Here is a 25473-nt window from a genome sequence, read left to right as displayed (position 1 = left end):
GATACAGACTTATATATCTTATATCTCTGTTGAATAAAATCTTGATATTTTAAAACTGTTGATAGATGGCCCATAGGTGGTGCTATGACAGTCAAAGAAAACAACTCATGCAAAGTATATACAGTAAAATGGCACCATACAGTAGAGGAGCATGTGGCTTACTGTCATGGCTTTAAAAAAGATATAAATGCTATTTGAAATCTTCCTAATCTGAAGCTGGCTTCCAAAACAATATTTACCTGGTGTCCCAAAATTGACCCCTGTGAAGTAACTCCTGAATGATTTGCACAATTACGGTAATTTCTTTGTGGTCAGGGCAAATGTTTCTGTTGCTTACTAACAAACATAATTATAATGAAAACACTGTAATGTCAGCTTCACACAGAATCTTTGTGTTTTGCTCTTCTTTGCAAAAATATGGCATTTTGGATAATGCAGAAAATAAGACTCACTCCTTTACGCGGCGGCATGACAGAAAAACCTCCTCTGTGATTCCATCGGAGATGGAGTCTGTTTTTAACAGATGATGGAGCAAAATGTGTTGATTTAAAAAAAAAAAAAAGCTGAGCCAGAGAGAAAGTCAGACATCAAATAGAGGGGATTGCTTTGCATGAACAGATCCTACAAGGATCCAGTGTGGATTTTCTCACTGTGCTCTTTGCTACAACAGACGGAGGAGATGCAGAATGTAATCAGTGTGGACTGAGGACACACTGATTAAAACTGATACACAGCTTTTTTTAAAACAGACTTAAATTATGAAAGTCAAAAAGCACGATTCAATTTGTGATTATAAAAAAACAAAAACAAAAAAAACAACCTTGGCACAGAAAGACAGACGGCATCCTATCGAGAACCGCCACTGTTTATAACCGCTACTTTGGTTTTATCTCCACATTAGATTTACAGCATCCCTTTAGTTTTGGGAGCAAAATATTGGGCTTAAAGCTAACAAATCTGTCCATCTAAAGTGTAATCTTCCACTGAGAGGAAACATACCACAAAAAAAAAAAGATATAAAACAGTGCAAAGAATCTGAAAAAAAAATAAAAATCTTCAACTTTACTCCCAAAACTGGAGAAATCAACATGAATACAGAGTTCATCTGAGCCCTCACTGGTCACCAGATTTCTGTGTGAAAAAAGAAAACATATCAAAGATAATTGTACCAAACTACTTTAATGACAAATTCTTCACATGAACTATATTACATTTTTTGGTATAACGATTGTTAACTAACCTTCAGTCTGTCAAACATGTCTTTGTTAATGTGTCCTCCAAAAGCTCGCAGCAGTTTGGGTGTTGGCGGTTTGGGGCCGAATAGCGCGTGTCCTTTCTTCTTCTCTTCCTCTACTTTAGCTGCTGCAGGCCCCTTAGCCTTCATTAGCTTCCTACAAACACAAAAACGTTCAAAACCGTTTCAGAAATGTAATCAAATCCATTGTAGTCGTTGCCATTGCGGTTTATTGTTATACAAAAAGCTTATTTAAATGCCTTTTTTTTCGGTTTATATGTTTTTTAAATTTAAAAATGAATCTGACATTTGCATTAAGTCGCAAAAAAAAGTGCAGAAGTCCTAAAATTTACATCCACCCACCATTGGCAAAAATGTCACATTCATTCTGTTCTCTCAATTATTCATCTAAAATGATATTTTTCTAGAATAAAATATAATAGAACAGAATAATATGCTGCTCTAGCTTGAAATTAAGATGGATTTACTCTATTCTACTACAGTCAAAATTATGCATACAAGCTCAATTACATACATACACCGGCACTAAATTTGGTCGAATGCTCTTTTGCATTTCATACCACCATTTGATTCATTTTCTTTGCAAATTTGGAAAATTTATTACATATCATAGACCCAGAAGGAAATACACTTTAAAATATGTAGACTACAGTTTTGCAGTTGAGGCTGGGGATTTAGAAAGGCAGTCATAAACTAGTTGGATCTGTGTTTAGGATTGTTATCCTGTTAGAGACTGAAATGTGGCCTGGACTTTATTGTGAACAGTTTGATTGGAATTGAAGTGTAATAATCTAGATCTATATTATTCTACCAACTTTATGGCAGCTATACTATAAATACTCTTTTAAAAAATGTATCAGTCTGGCTAAATCGCTCAATCTCTTTCCTATCTGTCAATTGAAACATTTTACCTGTTCTCATTGGAGGGAACTAGTTACATATCTTATGGTTGTGGCACTGTGGGTCTTCCCAAAGGCCTCTGCAAGGTGGCTATACACCTGTACATTTTTAGTCAGGTTTAATAAAATCTCTAAATCTGTAGTATCTCAGTCATGCCTTTAAAGGTCTTTACTAATTTCTTAAGAACCTTTACTAAACTTGTAGGATTTTGCAGTTTTTCTAAGCCCTGATCAGAGAGAGCTAAAAAAAAATCCTTTATTTTTTGGGAAAGATATATTTTCAACTGCACCAATCATAGTCATCAATGAGAAGTATGCTGGTCTTTGTTTTATTAAGTTGCACGCTGTTAAAATATTTAAGTAAATGTATAAACAGGTCTATGAAATCTATTTCTGGTTTTGCTGGTTGTTCCACCCTCATTTATAAGCTGAGGGTTCACCACTGTTTTATATTTTCTTCTTTTTGCCAACTTCATGTTGTCAGACAGGTTCTATCTGAGGGAGTTCTTGGTTCTAATAGTCTGGCAGAAATGTTATTTTACCCCAGTCCAAATTTATTTATATAGCACTTAGGGCCAAATTGCTGCACAAAAGCAGAAAAAAAAATACATCATAAAATGTACTTAGATTAACAAAAAACTATATAAAATACAAATATATAAAACAATATTGAAAATAAAAGGAACAAAACATAAAATCCAGATCCTTCTAAGTAATAAACACCATGTCAGGTAAAAATGAGTTAATCAAAATATAATTATAATGGGTCATTTAAAAAAAGGTAGCAAATACATGCTCTCAGACCGGTATTATTTTGTTTCCCATTAATTATTAAAATTATCCTTGAAGTTTTATTTTTGGTGTGGATATGCCTGGGTGCCATTCCGAACTTAGTCCCGCCCACAACGTTTGAGGTCGGGAAGTTCGGTCTGGCATTGCTCAATAGTAGCGGGAGTATGCTCGCACAATATCTGGCGGGCAAATCAAATTGTCAGGGCGGGCTTTATACAATGATGGACAGATGATCAACAGTAACGTAATCAACCACGTCACCAAAGCGCGCTTGGGTGACAAAAACCATGGCTGCCGCTGGAGAGTTGAGGTGTGTAGATTCTGCTATTAGGTCTGTTCTAGAAGATATCGACAGCAAATTAATTTTAAAAGAGGAACAAGAGAAACGCTATGAAGGCTCATCTTCTTATTCTAGGCGTGGTACTGCATGTTTTAATTTTTGTTGACAACAACTATGCGTTGCTTAACATACGTCACGCACTCCGTTGCTCTTATTGGTTGTAGGTCTATCCAATTGACTGCAGAGGCATTTTTTTTTCCTGGTTCGTTTGAAACACGCCCCATAATCACAGCTCTATGGAGCAGTATCAGACTCATATTCTGACTAGAATTGAGTAGGACTACGTCAGGCTATCTGTTCTTAGCCTCACAGGCTCCAAATGAAGGTAATGAGAGATAAGAATGAGTTACACATGGCATGAAGGGGAGGACTGTTGTTTTGAGAAGATCCATTTGGCCAGCGAAAGATATATTAACCTAACAGAAAAAAAGTTGTTTTGCTTCAATGTTCAAGTGGGAGAACGCTCTTCATGCAGGGGGTGGGTTGGTTGCCCTGGGGGTAGTGTGTGTGTGTGTGTGGGATTTTGTAAGGTATAAATGTATGTACTGAGGACGTTAAATATATTTGTACCCTATTTCTTGCAAGAAATGCCTCTGCCTCAGCTTCCTAACTTTATGTTGGTATAATTATTGTTTTTTATGATATTGTGTTTTTAAATTGTGACAAGAAAACAAGTGCATTGATAATTTGTAAAGTGTGGACATACTTTTAGTTCTCTAATGATGGTGACAGCATAGTTGAAAAACAAGTACTGTCCTTTCATATTATAGAGTATAATCCTCTAACCCTGTAAAGGGATGGATGAAAGAAGCCATTAATGCGATGTCCATGCATCAGATATCTATACATTTCTACCTCTACTGTAAAGACATCCTTAAGCAAACGTATGCTTAGTTTTCTCCTTCGGTTGAGTGCTGTACTCACCTGCCCTTTCTGGCCAACACCTTTTGAGACTCTGGATAGTGGACCAGAATGTCGAACAGGTCCCTCTTTTCCAGAACGAAAAGATTAGCAAAGCCATATGCTTTGACGTTGGCTGTTCGCCTGTTCCCTCCGTCTTTAGATGACTGTAACAAACTACAGAAAACAGTTCATCTTTCATTGTAAGGCCAAGTACATCTGACAGTGAAGACTTCTCTTCTAACTGACCTGATTTCTCCAAACACGCAGCCTGCCTTCAGCGTCACAAACACAATGCTGTTGTCGGGTCCTCCCACCACCTGCACCGCTCCACTTTTGATAATGTACATCTCCTTACCGATGTCACCCTGCAGAGAGGAAAATATCAAACAAAGAAAAAAAAAAAGTCCATTCAGCGGCCATTCAGATGCCTGTGAAGTTTTTTTTCAAACCGATCACATGTAATTAGTGTCATAAACACATGAAACACTGAATTTCTAAGAAGCTTTTAGACATTATATATGGTATGCCTGATTACCATGACAAAACACATAAAAGGTGCTTACATAGTCCTACCATCAATACTGAAATACACAAGCAGTATGTTTTCATTGTACACATTGACAGTAAAACACATTTTGTTTATTATCCAGTCTGCCTGATCTTTAATGAAGATGATTCTCTTCATGAACATCTGACAAAACATTTTATCCTCAGTTTGTGACATGACTATGTTTGTTATCACAGTATTGGTGTATTTTATTTTGTAATTGTTTAACAACTCTTTAAAGTGGGAAATTAATGCCATTCTGGTAAGGCAGATATGTGTGTATCCTAATTACACAGAAAATAACTTCCATAAAGGGATGCCAATAAGAATAAAATAGTTATTTTTTTCTCTGTTAAATAAACGTCAAATTTAAAGGGACTATAAGTGTAAAACGTACTGTATAATTTCCGCCAAATAATTCTCATTGTTACCCTGGATGACAAAGATCTCTTTCATAAATTTGCCCTCTCCATTAGCAACTTCTCAGTCAACTTATTTTTTCAAACTTAGAAGTACTGTAAGGCTGTGTGAAGTATTTTAGAGGACCCAAATGCAGAGACGGAAGCTGAGGTGGTTTTATTGCTGATTCAATATGATCCAAAGCAAACAGAAGCAAAGTCCAAAACAAAATATAGAAAATTCAGGAGACGTCAGGGAAACACACCCGAGGAGCTAAAAAAAAAAGGTACCAGCAAAGATTAACTGAACAGGAGGTGTATATATTGGAGACGGAATCAATGGCAGGACTAATTAGCAGACGAGGAACAGGCGTGGACAGAAGAATCGAGACGGGAGCTAGGAGAAGGAGACTGATGCAGGTGAAGATTCTCAATCATGCAGGTCATAGTCATTCCAGGACAGTTAAAAAAAATCCACTGGACTTTGTTTTCCAAGTTTGAAGACATTTCGCTTCCCATCCACAAAGCTTATGCAATCAAAATGTCAGAATTAGCATTGAGTTCCAAGCTTTATAGAGTACAAAGTTTTGTTTTGGCTTAGAAAACATGCAAATCAAAAAGGACTAGAATAACATAAAATGGAAATAAAACCAATGAAAACTTAGAAAGAAAACTTAAAAATAGAACCAAAACCGTGACAGGTACAGTCCAGATCTACTTCTGTGCAGTGCGTAGCCTGTGTGCATTTCCTGGTTCCTGAGACAGTCATATAAGAATTCCAAGGGATGGCAAAATAGAGCGCAGCATTTGTTATTGTCAGAGTTGTGGTTTTGTTATGTTTTTTTCTTTTGAGTATTCAGTTTTGCTTTGCCCCTATGTTTTCTAGTTTTAGTGGTTTCATTCTTATTTTGTTATGTTTTCTGGTTATTTCCGTTCTCAGGTTTTTATTTGTTGCCCTCTGCTGCCCTCTTGTGTTCTCCTTTTTCCCTCACTCCTTTCCTGATTCTGCTCTGTTCACACCTGCTCCCAATCTGCTCATTAGTCCTCTCTTTGTTTCAGTTTCCCTTAAATACTCTCTCTGTTCAGTTCTTCAGTGCTGGTTCCTCGTCTAACTTCCTCCAACTCTCTGAGCCTTCCTCCTCGTGATAGTATCCCCCCTGTTGTCTCCATGGTTTCCGGTTTGTTTGGACTTTAGTTTTCATGTTTGGATTTTTGGATTTCCTGCCTCTGTGTTCAGTTAACCTTTCATTAAACCCACAAGAAAATCACCTCTGCCTCCCTGCCTCTGCATTTTGGTCCACAACCCAAATATGTTTATAAAAAAGTAGCAACTCTCAAACAGACAGAGAAGTAGACCAGACCAGGATCTTTCAAAAGTATTTGCACAGAAACTTGCTATGATGCATTATTGCCTTTTGACATCTTGAATTTAGCTGCACTACGTTCTTGTACTTGTTGCTAAACATCTTTGTATAGACTATGCTAACAGAATCCTTATAGAGATGCCAATGAAAGAGGTGGTTACTTTCTACAAACAATATAATGTCAAATTATGTATTCAAGACACATGTGGGATAAAGAGACCAACTCACTTTTTTCACCACAAAGTCTCCTGGTAGATAGATGATGGACTTTAGCCTCAGTAACATGTCCACTAACATCTGCTGGTCACAGCCCTGTCATAGCAGAGGTGAGTTAGCAAAACCATTCCTCTAAAGATGTTTGATGGATGATATCCTGTGGCTGCACCTTAAAGAGATCAATCTTCTGAAATGTTGCCAGGTTGATGTCCACAGCGATGGCAGTCCTCATTACAAGCGGCATCTTTTCAAGCAGTTCAGACTCATCTGGACATTAGAAAACAGGAAAGGTTAGGCCAACAGAGTCAACTCATTAACCCTAAATTATTCAGCCAGTCTTTACTGACCCAGCATGCCCTGAGCGTCCCAGGTGTAGGTATACCAGGTGCGGACTCTGTTTTGCACCAAAGAGGGAATGTTGTTGGTCACCATGTAAGCCACTGTGTTGTCCATTGAGGTCCGGAAGTAGGTCTGTCCTGCTGTGGCTGCACCGATGACATCTCTCATCTGAGGCAAAATAAGGCAAGTAAACAGAGGGGAAAATGCTATTAAGCTGCTTGTGTGAATTAAAAATCATAAATGATGAGCTATTGTTGGTGAAAAAGTATTCATACCCCTTGATATTTTTAACATTTTGTTACAATATCAAACTTCAGTTTTATTCAATGTGATTGAACACATGAAATAGTGCACAGTGTGCGATGTTTTAGAGGAAGGAGAAGACTATATGGCTTTTGTTAGTTTTAAAATCTAACGATGGGTGGATTACAGTTGCATTCATTTTCCTTCCCTTATTGATAACCTTTAGGAATTGGAACCTTTTCATCAGAAAAATTTATGTAGTCCACCATTTGTTTATTTTCTTTCCTTTCTTGGTATATATAGAATGGTCTGTAAAGTCCTTAGAGGTTTGTTAGAACATTTCAGTGAGTGAATGAGATCATGGAGATCAAGAAACTGAAGGATAACATTGAGGAGAAATCTAATATGGTTTTATGAAATTATGTTAAAATAAAACGCACCACAGAAAACTATGGTGTAACACATAATCACCTCAATTTAAATTGGAAATGTTATCCCCAACTTGAAAACTCCTTATGGATCTTAGAGGCAGAAAAACTGTGTGGGTTGTTCTTTTTCTTCCACCATGGAGTGGAAATTCGGTCAACTAAGAGGGAGAAAAAGACCTAAGACTGAGGTAAAGATTGCTGTTCCAACAAACGTAAATATACAGCAAGAGCAGGAAGGTTCTCCATCCTGTTCCTCAGCGACCTTTATGTTTAAGATTTCTCTTTACTCTAACAGACTTGAAATAATGACATCACCTTCTCAGCATGCCATCAAGGACTAAGGCCTGTTAAATATCAGTTTACCTTCTTATTTAAGAAGGTGAACTGACTACGTAGAGAGGCTCTGACTAGGCAGGGTGGGCAGATCTGCGCAGATTTTTTCCCTTCTGTCTCTGTGCTATACACAAATTTAAACAATTTCCCACATTTGAGTTGGACAGATTATGAAAAGTTATTTAAAAAATCGATTGTTTTTGCATGAGTCTGTCCTGCTTACTATATATAACATGATGTGATGAGTGTTTCCCTGTGAATAACAGATTTTATTTTAGATTTTCCCCCAAAATAGTTGTGTTTTACTTTGTAATCGCTTCTCTCTTCCTGTCAGGCCCATGAAATAGCCGCTGAATTGCTGGACAGTCTGACTAAAATAGATCTGTAGTAGAGACTGACATTGTTTCGGGAATCCCAAGGGTCACGAGATTCCCGTGGGATTCCCGTGGGATGGGAGTCAGTATTAGTAACGATCACGTGATTGGGACGGTACAGGATTAAACATTAACGGGAGCAGACGGGAGCAGGAGCAAACCCATAGTAAAAAAAAAAAAAAAAAAACTAGGATCGATGCCAAAAAATAAAATAAAATAGAAAGAAAAAAAATCCAGTACTGGCACCGCCATTTTGTAGTTTTTGGAGTGCATTCCTATTGAAGACAACAAGAATGGGAGTGGTGCAGGATCGGGAGTCATTCTGAATGGGAGCAGGATGGGAGTGGGAGTAATTTCACCAGGAGTGGGACGGGACAGGATTTAGATTTCTACTCTGGCCCGGGATCGGGAGGGGACACAATTTTTTTTCTGTGGAGTGGGACGGGACAGGAGTAAAAATCCACTCCAGTGTCAGTCTCTAATCTGTAGTCTATCTCAGTTGGACCTAATCAAAAATACCTCAAAAATATGTAGCTGTATTATTGGATGTTCTTTGAATTACTGACATACCACTTCTCAATTATCCTTCATTCATGCTGGTGTATTACATATAAAATGTCAATTAAATTCATTAAAGGTTGAAGCTGTAAAGTGAAAAAAAGTTCAACAGGTAGATACTATTGCAAAGAGCTTTACACACTTTTAAGAGAGAAAGACAGGGAGACACAAAGTATACAGCATTATGAAGGTTAGGAGGAGTTTGGGTGGCTGGAGTGATTGATCATTGTTCCTGACAAGACGTGTTTCATCCAGTTACCATGCCATCAGGACATGTCTAAAAAGGTGTCAGTGTGTTAATAAGAATATGGAAAGGAGAGCGGTCAGAGGTGTTGGTTCTATGGCCTACACTATGGACAATGTGGTGTCAGTGTTACCTGTCCAATCAAACTTGAGAAGACAAAGACGCCTACGAAAAAGTTTGTCATCTGAAAGGTTATCTCAAAGACAGTGTGGGGCTCATTTAGTCCACCGATGTTGATCAGACTGCGGACAGCGTAGTAGTAACAGCGCAGGTACCTATGAGGGAGGAGAGGCAGTGTTAGATGGACATTCGCCAATGATACTGCTTTTCCTGTGGAATAACCTTACATCACCCAGCAGGTTAATGGGAGATTTTAGTTAAGAATATTATGCTTTTTTATTTAAACTAGGTTTCTGTATATGATTCTCATAAAGTCTTGCTGTTGTTTCTTTTGTGTATTCAAATGTAAGGCAAAATATTAAAAAGTACGTGCTACAACAAAGAAGGCTAAATGAACAATAATAATGGACAGAGACAATGATCTAAAAAGGTATTTGCAGTTTAATAATCTTCTCCAAACATGATATCTTTAAAAGACAACTCAGCAAACATCTAAAGTAACTTCTCCACAAGTGGCCATTTCTCATTGAATACTAGGGAGGCTAAACCTCTATCAAACTTCATAAATGTAGTCATTAAACTTCATTAAATATGCATTAAATGCACCTGATTTCATGAGTATGTTTTGCATTGATCAGCTGTTTATTCCGCTCTCTGTCTCGATCTCCCCTCTGCTCTGGAACAGCAGGATGCTGCTGATCAGTCTCTATGAGTGAGAACGTGGAGCCCTGATTGGATAACACGCCAAAATGTATCACTTCCAGTAAGGCTAAACTTCTCAGGGGGTATATGGAGCAGGGGCGTCTCATAAAGCTGCCTGCTCAATGCTGATTGGCAAACATACTTAAAGATTTTTGACTGACTGTGGACAGACAGTAAGGAGGTTTTCCTCATGAGTCCAGAGGAAAGAGTGATCATTCAGTCAGAACAGTCATCTTGTGCGGAAATCTTCTGGAGTTTATCATTTCAGACGGATTCACATCAGCTATTTTCACCCATTTGTAGTAGTGAAGTATTTATGTATTTCAGCATTGAGCCTCTCTGGGTTCAGAGAGCAGTAAACACCACTGTTCTCCACATACAACCAAAAGCTAAATCAACAATAGCAGCAAGTTTGTGATTCCTTTTTAAGCACTTTTTGGACAGTCATTTATCAACAAAAATAGTGGGGGTTTTTTTGTGTTGTTTTTAACCCAAAATAATGTTTTCTACTTAGAGAGTTGCTGTCATAGTGGTACCAATGGTAAAGATGTGTAAATTTATTTTAGATTTTTATTTATTAAATATGTTTGCCGCAGTTTGCATGATTTAATCTGAAGAAAAACACTAATACATCCAAACTGCAGCAGGAGATGGCAGCTTCAGTACTTTGTTTACTTGTGGTATTAAGAGAAGTAAAAGGAGAGGTCTCTTTCTTATCAGATCTCTAACTTAATAACAGAAAAAGAAGCAAAAAAAAAACCACAAAAAAACAAACAAACACCAGAGTCTTTTATAATTGTATTTTATGATTTTATCAGAGCAAACCTCTCTAATGAATCTCCAAAATATAAACTGCATGTTAAAACAGACTGTCAATTTTGCTCGACTCTGGCTCCCCCCAGTGGACAAAAGCTGAATTTTTTTGCCTGAAGGAAGACCTCTTCAAAAGATCCATATTCTGCTTTCTGTGGGGTCAATTTGAAATTTAAAACCTCTTTAAAAACCGAAAAATTGAGTTTTGAGTACTCCCAACATCTGCTATTCTAATTGCATCCACCTTTTTGTTGTTCATATTTCTATGGCTCTTTCTGTTTGGTTTAAATGTTTCTTGACATAAATACCCTACTATTTGTATCACTTTGTACTTTTCAATTGTAATTTATCTTTATCTGTTCATGTACATTTTTGCAATCTGCTCTGAGAGTCTTTTTGTTTCATGTCAATGTTAATGGCTTAATAAAAACAAAAACAAAACTTTTGGACTTTCTGATCAGTTTCTGCTTCACCTCATTTCAAACAACAGGCAAAAAAATCTAAATATTATTTTTGCCTGCGGTTAAAGCAGATGATAAGAGCCTACTTTGACTGCATTTAGTGGAGTGTTTTTCAAGCTTCATCCATTGACTAGAACAAAAGAGACAGCAATGCAAATTCTCAGATCAGGTTTCACAAGGACATGTGAATGAGGACCAAGACCTTTCACACTTACAACAACAATAAATATTGCTACCAGAAGAGGCTGCATAGGAACAAGGAAGTGACCTAAATAATCAGGTTAGAAAAAACAAAAACTACCCTTATATAAGTCACAAGCTTGTCGATGTTATCTTGTTTTCATCTAAACCTTTATACAAGCTGACTACTTAGACATAAGTTAATGCCATTCTGACACCACTTTTTCCCAAACTGCTCTATGAAGCGAAAGCACACTATACATTGCAGTCATTTAAATCAAATATCAGTCAAATCAATGAAAACCACATCATAATAGACTTTAAAAAAGAAAAGCCTGCTTACGCGCTGCCTAGGCCGGAATAGACCCATTTTGTTTCCCCGATGCCCTGATATTCTGAAGCCACGTAGTAGAAGCAGGCATTCAGGTGAAGCATGAAGAGGAGGTAGCCAATGGTGCGAATCACTCTGAAAAGAAATGGTAGAGATAGTAACATTACAACGGGAAAACTTGAGGTAGGAGATAAGTTGCTGCTAGAAATTAGTGAAAAGCTTGCCTCACATTTTTACCTTATCAAAATCAACTCTGATCGAGTTATTGCTATTTTTGGTCTTCGTGGTCAGTATTGCTGACCCTAACCTCGTGTAACTTGCATTGAGCGGGGAGGTATACCTGCTGCTATTTGAAGACAAAGAATCTTTTATTTTTGAAGTACTTGGCTACATGGTATAATTGACATGTACTCTTTAAATCCCCCAAGGAGACAACAACTATATAAAATAAAGCATAAGAAATTTTTTCTTTTTTTAAATGTTGTGGTCCTTTTGCATTATATTTTAATGGCTTTCTTTAAAAATGCTTTATTAGGAAGTAACTTTTATCAGGGATTATTTTTTGAATAATAATGACAATAATGATCCTTTTACTTTTGTGAAATTCATCAGGTGCAACTCACCTCCAGATGTACGCCTTAGCTAAGATGCTCTCCAGACGGTCACTGAACTCAAAAAAAGTATCTATCTTCAGGATAAGAACAGGGAAATATCATTTGTATGGAAATTTAAACGCTACTCTGCAGATTCGCCACTTTATCATTAGTATAGTTACCTTCAGCAAACGGTTGGCTCTGAAACCAGATTTAAACCCAAAGTGGAAGTATAACAGGTCAAGTGGAAGGAGAGCAACAACGTCGGCCTGTTGGTGAGATGCAGATTACAGAGATGGTTAAATCAACTATACTCAGATTTACACAGGGATGAAAGTGTGAACGACTGTCTTTAAATATTGGAAATTTTAGTGACACATAAAATCAAAAGAATAGATAAATAATTTCAAACAGTTTTTATTCATTTTGCACATCTCTGATGTTGCTGCTATTTTCAAATATCCATTACTGTAAAAATAGCTGTATATTGGTTATTTATTCTCCAGGTGCACAGTATTTATATTGTTAAAACACTTCACAGTGCAGTATTTTATTGTTTATCTTTTAACTCTTCACTATAATGTCGTTCTTATACATTTTTCTTAGGCCCACATTTCTGTGACTATTTTTTCTGTAATCTTTTTGCTGCTGTAAACACCAGAATTTCCCCATTGTGGGACAATAAGGGGTTTTTCTATTCTATTCTATTCTATTCTATTCTATTCTATTCTAATAACATTTTCATCCAGTTCAGTTCAACTGAAACAACACATTTGTTGAGGGTTCTGAAGGGTAGAAGTTCTTTTTTCAGACATACAATAACCAGGTCAAAAATAAAAAATAATACGATAAAGACATTTTCATTTATTCCATTTTGATAGGACACAGTTGAAGTGGTATACACTAGCTTGATAATATCTATTGACTTTTTTTCATAGATGTTCTCCTAAACTATTTGGACAACCTTGTTTTCCATGATCCATTTAAGGTGATCATGAAGAGTTTCTACTCTTTTCAGGTCTCAGTTGCTCCAATGGATTTCTAAATTTCTCACGGTGCAGCCATTCCTTTTTTATATGCTCTTTATAATCCTTTATTCTCAGCTCTCTAATAGGGACACAGAGGTTTTCAATCAACTGGTGGCTGAAGATCCCAGAGCATAACTGTGCCTCCACAATGTTTAACTACTTAATGGTTTCCTTTTAGTGATACAGAACTTTTTTTTTTTTTAACTAACCTAACATAACATGTTCTGAAATTGTGGCCTAAAGGTTATTTTGGTTTTATTAGATCATTGGCAGCCTCTCTGACCAGTTCATCTCTCATATTTTTAGTTGTTTTCAAAAGAAACTACAGATTTTGTGTCACTTCTATCCTACAGTACTGGCATGTATAAAACCATTCATTTAATAAAGTAGGTGAAACTTAGTTGTACTTAATCAGATGTATATTAACTGATATTGCTGACTCTAAAGTTGCAAAAACAAAGTATTTTGTTGCTAAATTATAGCGACATGAGTCATTACACATGTTCATCCATTTAAAACGGGTAATCAATGTGCTTAATTGTCTTAAGGTCTTTGCAATCTCTTTAATAAAATATTTTATTCTGGAAACTGTTAACACTTTTAAATTTGTAAGTTATATCAGATCGCCCTTTAAAGAATCAATTATTATCTTATGTTTTTTATTTTGTTTAAGAATACTTTATTTATAAAATAAGTAAAGAAACAAACCAAAAAAATAAATAAACTCAATAAAAAATCTAACTAAAAGGGAAAAATTCAGAGAGGAACAATATAATGGACCCAGTTTTGGTCTGCTAAGGAAGGCCTATCTTTTAGGTCCAAGGTTGAGACTATAGTGTCGCTTCACTGTAGGAACCGGATTTGACCATCAGCATCTTTGGTTTCCATATTCCTGTATCACTGATGATGCTGACAGGAAATACCTCCACACAGCTGGTGAATCTACACCCTCAGTGTTTTCTTACTCACTCTGAGAGTGATACATTATAGCCTGAATTCTAATAATCAGTTTATCTCAATTTTTAAATGATCTCTAATATTGTCTTTTTTTTTATTTATCCCACATTGTTTACATTTGATCACTGCTGCACTTTCAAAAATGGAAATGTCATGAAAGATGAAATTTCATTTTGTTTACACTCTGTGTATAAGTCTAAGTCTACGATTTTATTTGAGAGTCACTATGAAGGCCTTTAATGCAGATTGTACTTTTCTGATCTATTATAAAAAAAAAAAAATTGAGCATCTATAAGGATATAAATTGAATGGTGTTCACACTTATATTATTCTCAGCACTCCATGTTTCCTTGACTAATGGGTTTGTTTTTCCAGTTGAACTGCACACAGTTAGCATGTACTGTATCTCATAAAGATAGAAGTGCAGAATGATTTATCATCATACCATTTTAATTTCACAATTATTTTTAGATTTTATAAAAATGTTGTACACTATGAGGTTCCCTTTAAAGATGTGTGAATTTGAGCTAATGTACCAGTAATCTCTCCGATTCCCTGTAGTGTTTGGTTGTCAAAACACGATCTTTCTAAAAGAGAGACAGAAAAAAAAATATTTCAACATATTATAATTTAGCACTGTCTCTATGCAGGGTTTTATTCCACACTTACTATGATGTCTCCTCCTTTTACAAATTGTTTGCGAGGCTGAAACAAGACAGAGTCTAGAAGGTAAATGATGTCTGCCACGATGTCCATGACAAACCAGATAGGGATGGAGGTTTCAGTATGGTAAGGGAAACACATTCGGGCGGTAATGAACCATGTGTTGTAGTTGATGGCAACAGTAACCAGACTCAGCCAGGCGATGTAGCGGCGATCTGTGAAGGGGTCGATGGTGGAGCCAATCACAGAATCTATCCGGTCCTCCAGAGGCTTCAATACAAAATCCACTGATGACCAATAAGCTGCAATCAGCCTCATCTTTAAGGGCACCTTCACCTTCTTTTCCTCCTCTTTCCTTTTCTCCTCCTCTTCCTTTTTCTTCTGTTCTGCTTCTTTCTTTTTTTTCTCCTGTTCTTCTTTCTTCTTCTTATCTGCCTCCTCTTTCTTTATCCTCTCCTCCTCTGCTTGCCTTGCCCTCTCCTCCATCACCCTGGTGTACTCGTCTTTAGGTAGTAGCGGTGCTGAAAGGGTGATACAACAAATTAGGGGCCTAAGAAATGAACACAGGTCCTCACTTTGCAATCACTGGGTAATATTATCAATAAGCTTGTGCCATAACTGCTCCAAATGTGAGCATGAAGATGATGAATGTTGTGGTACTTACTGACAGGAGGGGTTATCTCTGGGGAGGAAGCATAGCGGTCAGTAACTTTCTCCTTGTATATATTCAGCCTCTCTCTCATCCGCTGGGCTACCTTTTTGAGCTGCTCATCTGAGTATTTGTTGATGACTATTCGTGGAGAAAGAGGGGCCCCGTCTTGTCTAGAAAAACAAGAGCCAGTCATCTAAGATCAAAAATGACCTTAATACACATCATGATGTAACTGTTTCCTAAAGGCATCAATGTCCTTCATTCATTTTCATTTTCTCATACTGTATACATAATTATTCTTCCTCCAATTATTTCCTTCCTTTGAAAACCAGTATATTATGGTAACTAGACAGTCTAAGTTGGCCTCAGGTTAGTGTTAGAGCTTGAAAGTTTTCCTGTGGCTCTTCTCTGGGATTGACTCCCAACCTTTCTAGGTCATTTCCCACTTCTTACGAACTGATCACTGGACATTTAAGCCAAAGCCAAATATAACTTGTGCATGTATCCATCTTATAGATTATTCTTTTAAATACATTATTTGGTAGCTATATTAAAAGTCCCTTTAACTTGTTGTTTTGGTTGAAAGTGAAATCCAAAACCTGAAATTGATGTAGTCAAATAAGCCAGTGGATTGGTGCATATTTTTGATTTAACTAAACTGAACTAATCTTTCATGTACACATCTGACAGCTGACTTCTTTTACAAAATGTTGTGCAAGAGTGCAGCAATAAAGTGGCACTGAGATAAAATGAACAAAAACAAGAGAAGATTGAGAAATGGCCAGCAAACAAATAGGAGGATTTTACAAGAAAATTAAAAAAAATAAAACAAAGAGGCAGTGATATTGCAAAACAAACAAAAAATTATTAATACACTCTAAGAAGATGCATGGCATTCACTGTTCAGCATCAGACAATGTTCATAGAATGCCCTCTTGTGGATAAAATCAGTAATACACCTTAAGAATTTCTTCTGAGTTGAAGTTTAAATATTTCCTCCACCTCAAAGTTACTGAGGAATGGCATTATCTAAAAGGTACTTTTTGCATACTCTACTTTTGAAGTATCCGGTAGATTTCTGCAGTTAAAAATTCAAAGCCCACCAATGTAATTTCATGGGTTTTACCCAATGATAGGCAAACCCACAGTCTTTATCTCATTAATAATTTTAGTCAAATCCTGGGTCTTTAACTTTCTCATTTAACATTATCTGTAAAAAAAAAAAAAAAAGTATGCATACTATTACAGAATATCCCATGTGACCATCTGAATGACAAACTAAAATATCAGAACCAGAATAAAAAGCAGCTTCCAAAGGATTTTTTCTCTCATCAACACAAACAGACCTGGTCAAATGAGAAAATGTATTTGGCCCCTAAACAGCGTACTTGTTGTTTTATGCTTGGCAACAAGAAACTTCATCAAATTTCTACAGTCTTCATTTTTGAACACATTTAGTTGACAGACTTCCTGTTAAAGGGATAATATTGGCATACATGGTGTGTTTAAGGTCCTCTTGCTTGAATTGAGTTCAAGACTTAAGGTTAAAAGCTTAATTTTACAAACTGTGGGACATACTAATCTCTTTTAGATTTCTTTTGTTTAGAATATTGGTTCCATCAATTCTTCCAGGTCCTGAAGAAGCAGAGCCTCCAAAAATCCGATTACTAACCCAACTCTATTTGACAGTCAGCATGATAAACCTGTTTGAAATGCTGAGTAACTACGCCACAAAATGTAAGAGAGCCAATATCCTTTGTTTTTGCCATATGTGAAAGGGATGGTTGTGTTTTTCTTGGTCAACAACTGTTATTTGTGCAGCCTCTTTCATGAACACTGACCTTAGCTGAGACATGTGAGGCCTGTAGTGTTTTAGATGTTCATCAGGCTTCTTTCATGACTTCTTGGAATAGCCTTTAATGTGTTATTCAAATAATTTTTGCAGGCATACCTGCAAAGGTTCACCACTATTCCATGCATAATAGTAAAATGGTAAATGTCCTGTACTTATAGTATGTAGCGCTTTTTAAATCAGAGGACTTGACCAAAGTGCCCTACACTACATTCAGTCACACACTCACACACTCATGGTGGCAAGCTACACTGTAGCCGCAGCTGCCCTGGGGCTCACTGACAGAAGCAAGGCTGCCATTCACTGGCGGCACCAGTCCTTCCATTAACCATCAGTAGGCAATTGATGTGCAGGGTCTTGCCCAAGGATACAACGGACACTTGAAGCAACAACAACCCTCTGGTTGCAGGGGTAAAAATTTTCTCCTGATAAATAAGATCAAGATTTATCTGATGTAATTATTCATAAAATTGGTGTTATTGGAAAAGTAATCCAAAAGGGTGCAACCACTTTTCCACAGCAGTGTGTGAAATAATGAGCACTGGTAGGAACACAAACACAGTAAAAGACCAATCCTTTAAAAACAATGACAAGGAAACATCATGGTAGATCATTAAATCTACACATCTTTTGGTTAGAACAGTTATCAGCTCATGCAGCAACAGTCTAGGTCACCTGCAGGCTTTGCGTCCTCAGATCCCTTTTAAACTTGTAGCCTCTCAGTGAACATTTCAGTCACAGAGCTCCAGCTCTCTTCCTGTCACTCTTTCATAATGCATTAATACATCTCTGACATTGCATCTTTTTGGAAGCCTATCTTTATAGTTGAGAAGATTAAGAGCTGCTGCAACTTGTTGCCTACATGTCTTTCATGGCTGAGCCACATGCGACTCTGATGAGCTTCTTATGTCTAAAGAGCTGAAAAGCCTATAATCCACTCTCAGGTCATTGCTCTGTTAATACACATGTTGCACCAAGGGATACAGATCTCAAATACTCCATTCACCTCTCACAGCTTTGTCCGCATTTCTCCATACAACTTAGCATAATATCTGATTAATCTGTGATTAATTAGATACCAGTTGTGCAGTCCTGTCTAAGTAAAGTAGTTTGATATGGGGTGTTGAACTTTTATGCTTCATTGCTTCTTAGATTTAGGGCGTCTCTGTCAAGATTAACCATTTGACAGTAATGGCCATTGGTGCAAATGTTTGGTTTAGACCTTACCCTTCAGGTGGAGGGTGTTCAGGGTTTGCCAGGGTGGCTGTTGGAGCTGAGGCAGGTGCGGAGGCAGGTGTAGGTGCAGGTGCTGTTGAAGATGCTGGTGCAGGACCTGCAAATATATGCCACTTTTTAAATGACATTCACTTGCAAAAAACATTTAATTTTATGAATCATCTCATCACAGTCCTTATCATAGACATGAAGTATTCTTAAAAATTGGGAATGATCTGTCTAGCTGTCTACTCTCAGTGGTAACTACCTACAGGCATGTACAAGAACTGGCAGTAAGTATTTTGTGCTATAGAATTTTCTCCATAGTTTTGCTGTATTGTTTTAATTTTTCCACATTAAAGGGATTTGGAGCTTGAATAACATGTTTAACATCTAGCCACAGACTTTTATTCAGATTTAAAGCTGGACTTTGATAAGTCTATTAAAAAAGCTTTCATTTTTTTATTGTATTTAGAACAGGTCAGGGGTGGGCTTACATGTCTGATCAATCGTTGTCTTTCATAACTGCTAGAGTCAGCAAAGTAGCTCTTGACAAGGAGTTAGTTTATGATTTAATGGGTTATTAGAATCTTTTGAGCATCTTTGAGCTGTTTTAGTTAACCAAGTGGCATACTCGGTCTGATATTTGACAGTCTGCAGTTAGTTGTCAGTAAAGCCAAGTTTCATCAAGTCTTTAGTGTTTAATTAATTTATTTCCTTCAGCAGTGTTGCTTAAGGCATGGAGGGCTCTGTCATTAAATGTGATCCAGCAACTTACATTGTTCCTCTTTCTTTTTTCTTCATTCTTGCTTCTCCATACGATCACAATTGGTACATTTTGTCATAACTATTTAGCATAGTAAGTTTGAGACCTCAGACGTCTGGATCTCTGTCTGGACCGGAGATCTGGACAACTTTTTTCTATTTTTTTTAAATAAAAAATTTATTTATTATTATTATTATTTTTTTATTATTATTTTATTTTAAAAAAATTAGATCTGGACATCTAATTCATTCAATTCAACTGCTCTATATAGCAACAAATCACAACACATCATCTTAAGGCACTTTACAGAGATTATTCAATTAGATCATACAGTTAGATCCGTTAGAAGTTTCTATCTTAGAGAAAACAGCTGACTGCATCAAGTCATTGACTTGCAGAATACCCTTTTCCTGGATAAGGATGTGGCAAAAGAAGGTATTCGCTTGCATTTAGGTGTTGACTATAAGTATGCAGGGCAAGCATTCTGAAGAACTCAAGTGTTGGTTACGTATTGTTAACCCAGAAAACAGGGAGTGTGCTAAAATATCTATTTCTAACATAAACACTACACAGTGAGAACAGGATGGACCTACTCAGCAGGTGTTAATGCAATAACTTTTCAGTGCTGCATTTGTGAGATGAACAAAATGGGAAAAATGTATGGGCATTTTTAAAGAACGAATGAGAGGAATAACAATTTTTCACTGGAAAACCAGATGTTTCAATTGTTATTGTTAATAAAAATGCACACCAAATTAACTGTCTAACAGAATTGAATCTGTGTGCACCCGTGCAACTATACTATGGCAAGGTAATGCAACAGATATGTTTGCAGTGCTCAGTTTGTTCTTAGAAATTATTAACATTCACAAACCATGTCTATTTACACCTGGCCCAGCTTTTATTGTATACACAATTTGGTAAAGAAACTAAAACAGAAAAAGTATGCTATATTAGAAATTCATAATACTATTAACAATTTAGTTCAATGTAGTTTATTTATAGAGTGCCAATTCACAACACATGTCATTTCAAGGCTTCTTATAGAGACAATACAGTCAATAATAGTGAAAATATAAATTAAAACATTTCAGCTTGTGTAAATGAATATTTATTTGCAGGATTTAGATTATCACAAAATGCAGGGCTGAGCTTTCCTTTTAAATATAGATATTTAGCAAACAAAACAATGTGATATTTCCTGTCTATATCAGGAGGTTTATCTACCTTTCAGTATATCCTGAGTCTGAGGCCTAGTCCAAACAAAAACAACATCTTTTGATATGCAGCTTAGAAAGAGTTTTGATACAAGTGTACAAATCCCTGTGGTGCCAGACCCATTGGTGGCGCTGTGATGTTGCCGCAGAATTGCATCCAAACCTCTCACAAAACCACTGAGCCTTCACTAGAGGTGGGCGATTCTGGGAATTTAGATTTTGATCTCATAACAAGTATATACAGGGTCAGCAATGTCAATTTGATACAGATACTTTTTTTTTTTACCTTTAAGCTTGATGTATCATGAAAACTGTTGATCTTTTGGTGTTTTGTGATTTTTACTTCATTATTACAATGAAAACAATTGAATTTTAAAAATGCAAAGTGTGCTTTCCCAAAACTTCAAATGTGTTTGGATGGATAGCTTAAACGACAAAAGACCTGCGGCGTTACACCTAATTTTTCCTCCCTGTGGATGGGGAGTAATTGAAATAAAACTTGATCCAAAAGAGACATGTTTTGTTTTTTTCACACCTCAGAATTTACAAGAACTCCACAGATTGTCATCATTATATGTTTACAATTAGTTCAGTTTGAAAACTGCTAGTTGAACCTGAAATATTCCAATCTATTCAGGCTATTCTTAATTATTGTGATTAATAGATTCATTAAAAAGTCCACTTTTTTTCCCCTATTTTCACAGGAGAACTACTACTGACTCTTTCTTCAGTGATATCATCCCTATTCTGGTGATATGTGGGCTACTACTGCTGTGCTACTGCTGCTGTTTGCAGGGTGTGTTCCTTTAACTGAAAGCCACTAAATAAGTTAATCTAATACCATCCTGGTCATGAAAAAGAGAGTGAGTTAAAAGCTGGTTAGTGTATTTATATGTATGCTAAAGGTTCTGTGAATCAGGCTCACAAAAACACAGAAGTATAATACGGCTGTGAAAGTTTACAGATTTTGTTGTTACACCCAGGTTAACAGTTTGGACGCTGAAGCGGACAAATATTTTGAGAAGCCGAAAAGCATACCATGTTATTCAGAGTAAATCAATATGCCAGAGTTTGTGTTTGCACTTCCCCCATGATGAAATTATTAACAGGGTTTTCTCCCTGATGCAGGAAAACGAACCATCTTCCTGTTTAGCCACCGGAGAGGATTCTGCTTGTGCAAAATTATTTTAAAGAAACTTCTTCTAAGACCTTTCATGCTTAAAGTTTAGGAACCAAAAACCGACAAGTAACCTACTGCAAAATATGTTAGGAAGAAAATTTTACACATTCATTATTATATTTAAAAAAGGTCATCATGGTTTCTCAGAATATATTTAGCTTTTATTATTTACATCTATTTGCAGTCATAATTTCAAAAAAATATTAAATTCCAAAAAATTGAAGGTCACTGTTATACCTAGATTGATGAAAGCCTATTTAATGTTGTTTAACATTTCTTTGTAACCACACAGAGTTACTATAGCATGTTTTAAATAGATCAAATCATAAGTCTTCTATAATAAAATAATTTTTTTTAATCTATTTTTAAGATCCTGGCCAACAGGCAGCAACAAAATATAACACAAAGTTAGATAGTTAAAAGAAAACTATGCCTTTACAGAATATCATCTGTAAAGATATAAAACTTTATCATTCTGTGCTATAGCTTCACCATAGTCTCCTATGCCCTGTGCCTAAAATATCCATGACTGGAAGAATGAGTGGAAAATATCCAACGACTCGGTGCAGAAACACAAGTCATTGTTTCTGGTCCAAAATATTGAAAGGGTCTAATCAGAACTCAAATGGGATGCCACTTGCTCAGACTTGGCAAAGTTGTCACGAAGGATGCCCTCCCTGAACTGGGTCCGTCAGCATTACAATCAAAGATATAAACATATATTTTATATATATATATATATACACTCTTCCTCACCCACCACAAGCTTGGTTCCTCTACCAGAGGTCTGAGAGCTTGAAGGCTTTGCTGTTGCTAGAACTGCACTCTTCTGAACAGAGATGTCTGATGTATTTCCATGGATCTGCTGTAACCACTCTTTAAGTTTGGAGGTCACTGCCCCGAGGGCCCCAATGATCACGGGTACCACTGATGCTTTGACCTTCCAGGTTTTCTCCAACTCTTCTCAGAGCCCCTGGTATTTCGCTAGTTTCTCATGTTCCTTTTTCCTGATATTGCAGTGACTTGGTTCTGCTATGTCAACCACAGCGGCTTCCCTCTGCTTTTTGTCCACCACTACAATGTCCAGTTGGTTTGCCATTACCATTCAGTCCGTCTGTTTCTGGAAGTCCCATAGGATCTTGGCTCAGTCATTCTCTACCATCTTTGGGGAGGTTTCCCACTTTGACCTTGGGGTTTCCAGCCCATACCCTGCACAGATGTCCCTGCTATATATATATATACGGTATATATATATATATATATATATATATATATATATATATATATATATATATATATATATATATATATATATATATATATATGCTTCTATCAGAGTACTAAGCAACGCTTCAGATGCTCTGGTTAACACTGGTCCTTCAATCAGCTCACCGTTTGTTTGTAAGAGGATGTAATCAAAAATCTTCTTCAAAGTCTAGAAGACCCCAAATAGTCCTAATTAAAGCTGCTGGTCACATATAAACCATAGAGAATTGTCAGGTCATCAGCTGCCTTTTACTGTGTTCTAGTATTAGAAAAAATCAAGGAGAGGCAGCCTTACTTTTATATTCCTGGGATGTGCAGCAACTCTGGATTCATGTCAATCAAGAAAAAGTGCATTATATTTAGCTGCATCTTTATTCTAAACTCCAAAGATTGGATCATTTTCTATGTCTTTGCTTTTCATTTGGTGGAACTGCATTGCCTAAATTTTTCTTTATCTTTATGTTATTATGTCTAATATTGTTTCTGTTATGTTCGACTCTGTATTATTTTTTTTATGTATTTTGCATTTTTCCTCCTCGGTTTTCTACTAAAGCACTTGAAATTACCCTGTGTATGAACTGTGTATAAAGATTCTGCTTAGCATGCCTTGACAAATGGCAATAATTAGCCTAATGAAAGTGGAAAAGGATCATTCTTCGCTGATTGCAGATTCTTTGGAAGTGTTTTTCATTTGAAAAAAGGAAAACATTGAAAAAAACCTTCTCTTATGTTAATCTATCCAGTATTGTGCGTCACACATTTAATGCGTTGGATGTATTGCTACACCCACAGTCTTTTGGCACGACTCAGCCAAAATGTTTCGTCCAAAGAAAAGAAAAAACATGACAAACAGTAACGCAGCACGGAGAGTAAATTAGTTTTTTAAGGTCTCTTACCCTGCGGTTTGTCCTCTTTCTTTGGGTCATTTTCTTTTTCACTCGGCTTCTCCTCCTACATGACAAATCACCATTTTCCACACATTTAGATGGTTTTCTTTTCTATTCAAACCACAGTCATCCGATGAACACTTTGTGTTGCTCAGGAAAACTAAATGTGCAAAAACAGCAAAATATTCCTTTGGCTGAAAATCATAAGAAATTCCTTCTAATCCCTTATAGATTTAATTGAATCTACAAATATAACATTTTCAATTATGTGGATTATTTGATATAATCAATTAGTGGAAAGAATAGTAGATAAACAAAATTATTTGTCACCAATGCTTAAATCTTGAATGACAACAATCTAATTTCATGCTAAAGGGAAGTATGAAAGCTTATTCAAATTCATGAAAGTCTTTCAGAGCAACAATCCTAAAGAGTTACAGTATTTACAAAGTCATACCTTAGGCGATGGAGCTGGTGCAGGAGCTGGAGCTGCCTTGCTGCTCCCAGAGTCTGCTGGAACCTGTGGGCCTGAGAACAGGCCCTTCAATTTTGCAAACATACTTTAAAAAACAAAAATCAGTGCATCTGTTAGATTTGACTCTGTTTGTGGCAGAGAACCGAGCCGTTGTCTATGGAGCTAACTGATCCCCTTTGCTCTCCCTCTGCTCGTCCTCATAAACTGAGCTGGCCCTGATGGTATTACTGCTTTTAGCACCACTAATACTCTGACACAGAGAATAGTCCGCACCACCACCACTGACATGTAAACCCATCGCTATCTCATTTAGGAACCAAATAGGCTTATGGATGACCACTAAAGCAGAGAGGACAGCTGCAATAGAATACTGCACCACTGAAATGGTAGGGGTATCCTCTTTGAAATGGTATGTGTGCAGATAAAGCCTGCTTTTAAAATCCTGAAAAACATTCAAATTTTTAATTTAACCCAGATGCTGAGCATTAAATAAATGCAATTAGTCCATAACTGTGGGGAGATGAGATGATGAATGATTAAAAAAATGCTTAGAATTAGAAATTATAGTTTTTTTTTTATTAGATTCAGTTTTAACTCATGGTGGAGTTTCTTTTCTTAGCAGGGATATGGAAGCGGTGAAAGTTGATGGGAAGATGAATGGAGCTAAATACTGGAATAAAACTTGAGGGAGGCTGCAGAAGACTTGGGGTGGAGCTTCACCTTGCAGGAGGACAACAGCACTTAACACGTAGTGGCAGCTAAATGGCCTGTACTTGTATAGTACTTTATCAAATCCAAGGACCACAAAGCTCTTTTCACTGAATTGAGGTGCCCAAGGACAAAACAACTGAGTCGAACAGAGCTGAGGTTTAAAACAGTAAT

General features: G+C 36.6%; 1 protein-coding gene across 2 annotated transcripts; it reads right to left on the bottom strand.

Annotated features, from left to right (window-relative positions):
* Positions 1-405: 405 nt before the first annotated feature.
* On the bottom strand, positions 406-24825 carry LOC119795977 (cyclic nucleotide-gated cation channel beta-3-like). 2 transcript variants are annotated; one of them, XM_038304247.1, is made up of 17 exons: positions 24574-24825; positions 24126-24180; positions 18813-18918; positions 15746-15903; positions 15088-15602; positions 14955-15005; positions 12616-12702; positions 12464-12528; positions 11853-11975; positions 9367-9508; positions 7062-7221; positions 6884-6981; positions 6727-6810; positions 4436-4554; positions 4211-4363; positions 1241-1391; positions 406-1131 (listed from the first exon to the last, which is right to left on the bottom strand). In XM_038304247.1, exons 1-17 carry the CDS (start codon positions 24673-24675, stop codon positions 1114-1116), a joined length of 2187 nt encoding a protein of 728 aa, XP_038160175.1. In that variant the 5' UTR covers positions 24676-24825; the 3' UTR covers positions 406-1113. The 2 variants fall into 2 exon arrangements, with proteins under 2 accessions (XP_038160175.1, XP_038160176.1); XM_038304248.1 differs by lacking the exons at positions 18813-18918; positions 24126-24180; positions 24574-24825 and adding an exon at positions 16031-16161 and having other exon boundaries at positions 15746-15942.
* Between the last annotated feature and the right edge of the window lie 648 nt (positions 24826-25473).

This window comes from Cyprinodon tularosa, unplaced genomic scaffold, assembly GCF_016077235.1.
Source record: "Cyprinodon tularosa strain WSP-4 unplaced genomic scaffold, ASM1607723v1 ctg53, whole genome shotgun sequence".
In the NCBI taxonomy this organism is placed as follows: Eukaryota; Metazoa; Chordata; class Actinopteri; order Cyprinodontiformes; family Cyprinodontidae; genus Cyprinodon; species Cyprinodon tularosa.
The sequence above is the reverse complement of the archived record's forward strand: the minus strand, read 5'-3'. Positions and strand labels throughout refer to the sequence as shown.